This window comes from Vigna radiata, chromosome 6 (assembly GCF_000741045.1).
Source record: "Vigna radiata var. radiata cultivar VC1973A chromosome 6, Vradiata_ver6, whole genome shotgun sequence".
Classification (NCBI taxonomy): domain Eukaryota; kingdom Viridiplantae; phylum Streptophyta; class Magnoliopsida; order Fabales; family Fabaceae; genus Vigna; species Vigna radiata.
Genome location: NC_028356.1, coordinates 16,848,434 through 16,857,475, shown reverse-complemented (window position 1 = coordinate 16,857,475; position 9,042 = coordinate 16,848,434). Strand labels below are relative to the sequence as shown.

The 9,042-nt window shown below is 32.9% G+C and overlaps 2 protein-coding genes across 2 annotated transcripts; one reads left to right on the top strand and one right to left on the bottom strand.

The window, feature by feature from the left end:
* Positions 1 to 736: 736 nt before the first annotated feature.
* LOC106762969 (pentatricopeptide repeat-containing protein At1g19720) lies at positions 737 to 3,552 on the bottom strand. The gene has a single exon (XM_014647109.2). It carries the CDS (start codon positions 3,483 to 3,485, stop codon positions 804 to 806), a length of 2,682 nt encoding a protein of 893 aa, XP_014502595.1. The 5' UTR covers positions 3,486 to 3,552; the 3' UTR covers positions 737 to 803.
* Positions 3,553 to 5,453: 1,901 nt separating this feature from the next.
* On the top strand, positions 5,454 to 7,869 carry LOC106765282 (omega-3 fatty acid desaturase, endoplasmic reticulum). Its single transcript, XM_014649851.2, has 8 exons — positions 5,454 to 5,888; positions 5,979 to 6,068; positions 6,289 to 6,355; positions 6,487 to 6,579; positions 6,688 to 6,873; positions 6,996 to 7,076; positions 7,155 to 7,292; positions 7,496 to 7,869. Exons 1-8 carry the CDS (start codon positions 5,602 to 5,604, stop codon positions 7,667 to 7,669), a joined length of 1,116 nt encoding a protein of 371 aa, XP_014505337.1. The 5' UTR covers positions 5,454 to 5,601; the 3' UTR covers positions 7,670 to 7,869.
* The last annotated feature ends 1,173 nt before the right edge of the window (positions 7,870 to 9,042 follow it).

Sequence of the window (9,042 nt, the reverse complement as noted above, 5' to 3'; positions counted from 1 at the left end):
ATCACATTTATACGAATATACGTATTTTTTCTGGAATTACCTTTTAAGTATGCAAAACTAATTATGTACCAAGAAAAAATTATTGGATTATTTATTCTCATAATATATACGATTATTATTTTTTACAAAATTGTATATTAAAATAAAATTTTAAAAAACATGTAAATAACTTATATAAATTTTCATAATAAAATGTTATTTATATAAATTTACAAAAATTAAAATATTTATGCTACACTTTAATTATATTTTAAAAAGTATAAATTCATATAATAAATATATTATTTTTAAAAAAATGCACAGTTACAAAATACTCGTGATGTACATTTCTCTTGCCGATATACAAGGCAAGGGAATTTTATTCCAGTATATATATAATTCTTTTAGATCATTCCCTATTGTTGTGCATTGAAAAGTAGTATGACTGCATTAGTTTCCGTTTCTCCTCAAGTTCCAAGGCTATTTTTTAACCTTACATGTTTTTTTGAAGAAACTGAAGTATCATCTTCACTTGTGTCTATTTACTCATGATCCACCACCCTCTAAAATAAAACTGCTCTAGTATCAGCTACCTAATCCGTGGAAGACCCTTACAATCGGGTTGCAATTTGCATTTGAATTGAAAGAATACGTACAAATAATAATCTTGGCCTAAATTGACACGTGGTGTCAATTAATGTTGTCCCTTTTATTTTGTTCATGTAGATATCATCAAAAGATCCATGTACATCAAGAATGATTAAAACGGCATGACAGATTTACATATTTCAGAATCCATTAATTCTCTTTCAGGTGTATTTGTTCTACCAATAATCGTTACAAGAACAATGACCATCTTTAAAATGGTGTAAACAATTTGAATCGCTTAAATATATTTCACATCCATATGCCAACGATATGTATTTAGCTGTGTCATGGCAGTCCTTACACATTCTCAAATTCTTTACTATCCGTAAAATTTGAGGTGTGTGATGAGAACCTATTAATGCAAACGCAATCGCAAGCTTTTCACTATGTACACTACCAATCTCTTCCTTCTCCTCTTCCTCAATGCAAAGCCCATGGTCAGAAATATGTGCCTTGACATTTACACCTACCCGTTTTAGCCAAGAATGTAGCTTCTCCAAATATGGTTTTGACTGATCACCAACAACAAAAGTATGGACCATGTTATTCATTTCAATCCAGCTTTGCCCAACTATAAACTTTTCTTTCTCCAGCTTTGTCATTTTGGGAGCTTCCATAGACTTCCCACATAAAGTATATGCCTGTGAAAGTAAATGCTGAGTTATAATATTTTCAGGATCCAACTCAAGCAGACGTTCTCCAGCAAAGATTGCCATTCCGAAATTCTTATGAATTCTGCAGGCAGTCAGAAAGGCGGTCCATACAGAAAAATTTGGTTCAACGGGCATGTTCAGAATAAACTTCAATGCTTCGGCAAGCTTACCCGAACGACCCAGCAAATATACCATAGCGGAATAATGTTCCAGATCAAGTCTGATCTTAAAGTCTTCACTCATGTTGGAGAAAGCATGTTTTCCCTCATCCACCATTCCAGCATGACTATAAGCTGAGATAATACTTGCAAGAGTAACTCTATTTGGATGGAGTCTATCATCCTTCTTCATCTGATCAAAAAGATCAAGTGCAGACTCTGAACAGCCGTGTAAAACATAACCTGAAAGCAGAGAGTTCCAACTAATGATATCTTTTGGGGATAATCCATCAAATACTTTTCTGGAGTACATTATATTTCCCGACTTAGCATAATTATCAATGAATGTATTTGATACATAAAGTTCAGACACTATATTTCTACGTATTGCACAACAATGAATTTCTTTCACTTTCTTAGCAGCCACTAGGTTTGCACAGGCAGGAAGGATGGTAAGCACTGTAACTAAGTTGGGAGCCATATTGGAGAACTGCATCCGCCGAAATATCTGCAATGCCTTTTCCTTTTGTCCACTCAGCAAGAAACCAGAAATTAAAGAGTTCCATGATGCTACATTTGGTTTAATATTCCCATCTTTCTCAATTCTTTGAAAAAGATCCAATGCCTCGTCCTCGGCACCATTCTGCATAAATCCTGTGATCATTACATTCCATGTCACAACGTTAGGTGGTGAATCAGACTCCTGCATTTTCAGAAATAACTCGTGAGCTTTGCCACAGAAACCAGCTTGGCAATACCCTCCAATAATGGAGTTCCAAGAATATACATCTCTCTTTAACATCACATCAAAAATGCGTTGAGCAGCTTCCAGATTGCCACCTTTGGCATACATATCAATCAGTGAATTACCAATTAGCATATCATCAACCAAACCTATCTTAACAGCTAGAGAATGGACTTCTGATCCCATACTTAGTGATTTTACTGATGCACATGCCGACACTGCACTAGCAATTGTAATACTGTTGGCCTCAACCCCCACTATAAACATCTCCCTCAACAAATCTAAAGCATCATTGATCCTTCCCTTTTGAGTAAACCCAGAAATCAAAGAAGTCCAAGTATATACATCAGGAGTAATCCTAAAACTCTGCATCTTCCTCATTAAATCAATTGCAATCTCACAATGCCCCAACTGACTATAACTGGCGATCAAAATGTTCCATGTTACCAATCCTGGTTCAATCCCTTCCTCCTGCATTGCATCAAAATACTTCCGAGCTTGTTCGATCTCACCCTTCTGACAATATCCAGTTATTATCACATTCCAGGAAACATAGCTCTTCTCATCCATTCTTCTAAAAAGCTTCTCTGCATAACTCATCTCCCCACACTTAGCATACACAGCCAGAATTGAATTGATCACGCGCAAAGAAGAGCACCTTCCTCTACGGATCACCAAAGAATGGATCAACCTCCCGGCTTCAAAATCCCTGCACTTTCCGCAAGCTTTCAAAATCTTTGGTAACAAAAAATCATCAGGCAAAACCCCATTTTGCATCATATCATAAAAAAGCTCCACAACTTCCTCCCACTTAAGGTCTCTGGAGCAAGCACCAATCATAGCAGACCAAGTGAACAAATTCCTCTCACGCATTTCATCAAACACTTTCCGTGCTTCCTCCAAGAGCCCACATTTAGCATACATGCTGACCAACTTGGTCTCCACAAAAGGGTCCACCTTTCTCACCAACCCAACCCTGGCATGCAACTCCCTACCCACCCAAATGCAGTCTCTGTCTATACAAGCCTGAAGCAAGTTAATGAAGGTCATGGGTCTGACCTTAGACCCTTGTTGGGCCAAGGAGTCAAGAATTGCCACAGCCTCACTCAGCTGACCATTGACACATAGTTGATTCAACTGGGTATCTATCAATTTTGGGTGTGACAAATTGATCATAGAGACACTGTTGGAGCTTGCAAGGACCCTTGTCGAGCCCTGCCACTCTAAGTGGGTGGCACTGTGAGAAGGTATTAACAGGGAAGGCCATGGTTTACTATGTAGAATAATAAGGTTCTTCTCCATCGTCTTCTTTGTTTGCCACGCTTCCCAAATGCCCTTATCTCCTTTGGGCTTCACACAAACATGTGGAGATGAGTTTACCAAATAACATTAGATAAGATACATCTTTGTTTTTGCTTTAAATAAATAAATAAATACATTTTATATGTATATAATCAATAAACAACAAATACATATTATATATTTTGTTAATTCTTCAAAAATATTGGAATTTATTTTAAAAGTATTCAAATTTATTGTGAATACTTCTAAATATTTTGATCCTTCCTTATTTATATGAACAAATACCGATTCTTTTTGTGTTTGGATCCAAAAATGATGCTCCAAATTTAGTAAACTTTCATACCATTTGTCCAATTCAGAAATTAGAAACAAACACTTTTTAAGTAGTGATTTGTTTCTTTATTCATTGTGAATTAGGTTTGTGTGTTGTTTATTCATTGCGAATCACATTGTTCTTTCTTACAATAGGTTTCTTTTCTATTTCACCACTGGATTTCTGTATGTTCTAACGAGGCTGGTGTTGGGTGAAACTGAAATCTATCTTCTGTTAAAGATTTTCTTTTGATATGTTCGAAGATTGCTGAACCCTTTTGTAAGTTATTTTCTTATCATCCTATTTTTCACTTTCTTCCGATCTGTTGTGAACTTTTTCTATTGTTAATTGGCTGGTTCATACATCAAATTTCTTATCAGTGATTATCAACATGATTCATCAAATCGAGATTTTTCTTGTTTGGTTGAAGAGATTGAATAATTTGGTTTATAAACAGATCAGAATATGGAAATGTTGTCACAATACTTATACGAAAAGTTGAATATCTTGTTTGATGCAAACATTGAATTGTTTTTGTTTTTTATAATTTACTTCATGCATGCGTGATATCATTGAAAATTTCAATAGATGTTGATTAGTAGGAGTTAAATAAGTAATTGTAAATCCATTTATATCTGTTTAACTCATATTATCAAACTTCAATTGAAATCTTCAATGTTATTACTCTTCATTTATTGTTTTGTGTTTCATTATTTTTAAGTTATTATTATGATATGTAAATTAAATTAAAAATAATAGTTGTCTCTTTTTATGAAATTTTTTGTTAAATGACAACTAAATTAGATTTCCTTGTATTATTAGTTTAATATAAAAAATATCATTTTTAAAATTTCAATATTTCTCATGAATTAGTTTTCATAAACTAAATTATAAAAAAATATCATACATATTTTTAAAGTTTTAATTTTTATTTTAACATAAGTTAATTTTACTTTAAAATAATTTAATTTAATTTTTCTCTCATTCGGCCAAATAAACTACTTATATTTCTATAATACCCCAAAAAAAAGAGAAACAATTAGAAATAAAAAAAGTACCACGATGAGATTTCAAAACTATTTATGATTTTTTTAAAATTTTACATGTTGCTGAACACATTATATCTGCAAAGTTGCATAAAGTATTAAAATAGTCATTAAATGGTAAATTGACAGAATTAGAAATTAATTTAACACAAATCTCAAATCTTATGTGAAATAATAAGATTCAAATAGGTTGAATGAGTCAAATTGAAAATAATAGTAAAAAAAAGTGATGTTATATATTATATATATATATATATAATGTTTGACTGGTAGTGAACATTCACATTTAATGAATTTTTTTATTATGTGCATGTGACATTCAAATAGAGCATTAATTACGGGAAAACACATTAATGATGTTCATTGAATCTTTCATTCCTGGTAATAAATTCAAAGAGTGGGATTAATTTTGTTGAATAAATAAGTTTGATCCAAAATAAAAGGAAGAAAAAAAATATTTGCAAATGAGAAACACAATGTATGATCGTTGTTTTTCTAGAACTATCCGCCTTGGTTTGTGAGTTGTTATAGGCAAAGCAACGTAAATAGTGGAGAAGCAAATGAAGTAAAAGTAGAATGTATGTTTGAGTGTTATTATTATATTAATATTATTATTACTACTGTTACAAGCTGCGGTTATAGGTAAATTTTTCAAAGATTTATGCTTGTTGGATTGTTTGGACTCCAGAGCATAAAGCCACTACCCCACTCACCCACCACACATTCCTGAATCCGAGAAGCTCTGAACCTAGCAGCAATGGTTAAAGACACAGAGCCTTTAGCCTATGCTGCAAATGGGCACCCCAAAGATTTTGACCCTAGTGCTCCTCCACCGTTCAAGATTGCTGAGATAAGAGCAGCCATACCAGAACATTGCTGGGTCAAGAACCCTTGGAGATCTCTCAGTTATGTTCTCAGGGATGTGTTGGTTATTGCTGCATTGGCGGCGGCAGCAATTCGCTTCGACAACTGGTTTATCTGGCTCCTCTATTGGCCTATTCAGGGAACAATGTTCTGGGCTATATTTGTGCTTGGACATGATTGGTAATGTCTTGCTTTTGTTTTCAGTCTCGCACATTGTTTAGGATGTTTCTGTTTTCTACATGGTAAAGTTTTTCTTTCTGCATTCAACAGTGGCCATGGAAGCTTTTCAAACAGCTCTTTGCTCAACAACCTCGTCGGACACATCTTGCATTCCTCAATTCTTGTTCCATATAATGGATGGTTGGTTCTTCGCATCTCTTTTCTTTTTCATTTGTCCTTCGATTTGAAGTTCTTTAAGATTTTATAGCATGTTTTGAAAATCCGTTTGAGTAAAACTTACATCTGGGATGTGAAGGTTTTACTGCTATCAATTTCTGAGTGAACCTGAAAAATCACATCTGAGCTGTGTAACCGAACACTTTTGACAACCAAATTGATTCCGTTCTCATGGATTTTGCAGGAGAGTTAGTCACAGAACTCACCATCAAAACCATGGACACATTGAGAAGGACGAGTCATGGGTGCCAGTATGTGATTAATTGCCTCTATAGTGATTCAATTGTTACATATGTTTTGTAGTCCCAATAAAAAGGGCACCTTTATTATACTTCACGAGGCTGTTCTTGAACATGGTTTTCTTTATCTGTCATTGTCTTAGTTAACAGAGAAGATTTACAAGAATCTAGACTACATGACAAGACTTGCTAGATTCACTGTGCCATTTCCATTGTTTGCCTATCCAATTTATTTGGTGAGTCCTTTTTTTACCAGGAACCGAGACAACAATACATTGCTATTATTCTAAATACACAGTTCAAAGTAAGTATTGAGTTTTGTTTGTGATGGAAACTCATTTCAGTTTGGAAGAAGCCCCGGAAAGGAAGGATCTCACTTCAATCCCTACAGCAATCTGTTCCCACCTAATGAGAGAAAAGGAATAGCAATTTCAACACTGTGTTGGCTTATCATGTTTTCACTGCTTATCTATCTATCATTCATCATTAGTCCACTTCTGTTGCTCAAGGTCTATGGTATTCCATATTGGGTAAATCACCACTCCTACACTGTCACTTCTTTTTTCCTCTTCTTTTTTTAACTCTGCAATTGAAAATTTGAATCAGCTACCAATTCTTCTCCATTAACTATATAATTATTTGAGCATAGCAGATTTTTGTTATGTGGCTGGACTTTGTAACATACTTGCATCACCATGGTCACCCCAAGAAACTACCTTGGTACCGCGGCCAGGTAACAAATTCAGTTCATCCTATTGAAACTAGTTATAGATGTTTAGTTTAGGTGAGGGGTGTGTTTTGAATTGGACAGGAATGGAGTTATTTAAGAGGAGGTCTAACAACTGTGGATCGTGACTATGGCTGGATCAACAACATTCACCATGACATTGGAACCCACGTTATCCATCATCTCTTCCCTCAAATCCCTCACTATAACCTTGTTCAAGCGGTACAGTTTTTATTCCCCCAAAAAAGCATAAACACTATTGAATTGCTACTTTTGTTTTATCTCCTGTTACTCACTGTTTTCCATGTAAACTTTCCCTTGTTTTTAAACCCAGTTGGATTTTTATAATGAAAATTTGAAGTTGGTTTGAAGTGTGATGAATGTTTATTATTAGAGTTGTGAGATGTGTTTTGAAATGAGTGCAGACAAAGGCAGCAAAAGGAGTTCTTGGAGAGTATTACCGTGAGCCAGAGAGATCTGCACCAATTCCATTTCATCTAATAAAGTATTTGTTGCAGAGCATGAGAGAAGACCACTTTGTGAGTGACAGTGGAGACGTTGTTTATTATCAGACTGATCCTCACTTGCACCAAGACTGACTTCAAATTTTGGTCCATCTATTGTTTTCTAGCTACTCAACTTACTTCTTTCTTCAATGTTACATTTTGGAGTTTAACGTTTTCTGAACAACTTGCATAGAGAGAGAGACAGGAATATAGAGTGGGGCTCAATGGAATAATACTATTTCAAATTTGTGTGCTCAAATAAATATTGAACTGTCAGTTTTCATTTGTCACCATTTTCACAGACCCTTCACATGGGACCATTATAAACTTTCTAAACCCCCGTTACTCTTTTATTTATTTTTTTTTTATTTTTTTTTACTACATTCTAAACAAATTCAACTAATTCATACTTTTTTACTTTATTTTTTAATTTTAAATTACCCATCAATTAAATAAAATATTACTTTCCGTTGTTAGTTTTCTTACAAACAATTTAATATGTTTTTTTTAAACAACTATAATGCTAGATCCACAATAGTTATTTCAACAACCCGTTATTCTATTGACTAGGAAAACTTTCTCCAATTGATTCAGTTACTTTGAAACTAAGCAGCATCTAGGTTTGGAACATTATAAACCGTTTGATTAAATTAATGTTTTAAACTGTGCCGTGTGTTTTTTTTTGTAATAAAAATAATAATAAATGACTTGTTAATTGTTTTGCTTAGCTTGTATATTTTATTTGAGAATGGAAATCAGTTTTTAGTCCTGTGACATGAAAAATTATTGATAATGATGAAGTGAGTTCTAACCTAGTAGGTTAAGCTTGTTCATCATAGATTTTAGCTAGATTAAGTTAAAGAAAAAAAAATTAGTGTAAGCCAATTTAGGTTTGACTTATTTAGTCTGTGAGTTAGACAAATCAAATCAGGTTGAGATGAGTTCATCTGTAATTTATCACCAACAATTCTTTATTGATTATTTTATATTTTTTTATAACATTTTTATCATAATTATTTATTATTTTTAATTAGATTGACAATTTGATATTTTTAGATACTAAAATGATTATCAATATATTTAAATAGTATGAATATTTAATTTATTTATTTATTATGGAATTTGATATTTTAATTTTTAATTTATTTTTATAATAATATTTGATAAAATAGGTAAATCATTTCATTATCTTGCTGTAAAATAATGTTATAAATAAGGACTTTGATGTTTAATCAACATGTTTGAATCGAATTAATTTATTTTGACACTTCTACTAAAAAATTACGATGTAAATTTGATAATGAATACTTTTTAAAATAATTATTTCTTAAAAAAAAAGCATTTTATTAGCAAATTGGTAAAAAAAAAAAATAAGAAATTTTACTACTGAGTAAAATCAAATATACAGAAGAGTTTGATTTGTTAGCCACTATTTTGATTTAGTAAAGAAATGTGGGAGACTTGTA

What these genes read in the sequence shown, in the direction of transcription:
- LOC106762969 (XM_014647109.2), bottom strand. Translation starts at nt 3,485, where the DNA reads ATGGAGAAGAACCTTATTATTCTACATAGTAAACCATGGCCTTCCCTG.
- LOC106765282 (XM_014649851.2), top strand. Translation starts at nt 5,602, where the DNA reads ATGGTTAAAGACACAGAGCCTTTAGCCTATGCTGCAAATGGGCACCCC. An exon ending in AGGACGAGTCATGGGTGCCA is followed by an intron (nt 6,356 to 6,486) that starts GTATGTGATTAA and finishes TCATTGTCTTAG; the next exon opens with TTAACAGAGAAGATTTACAA. An exon ending in TCTATGGTATTCCATATTGG is followed by an intron (nt 6,874 to 6,995) that starts GTAAATCACCAC and finishes TGAGCATAGCAG; the next exon opens with ATTTTTGTTATGTGGCTGGA.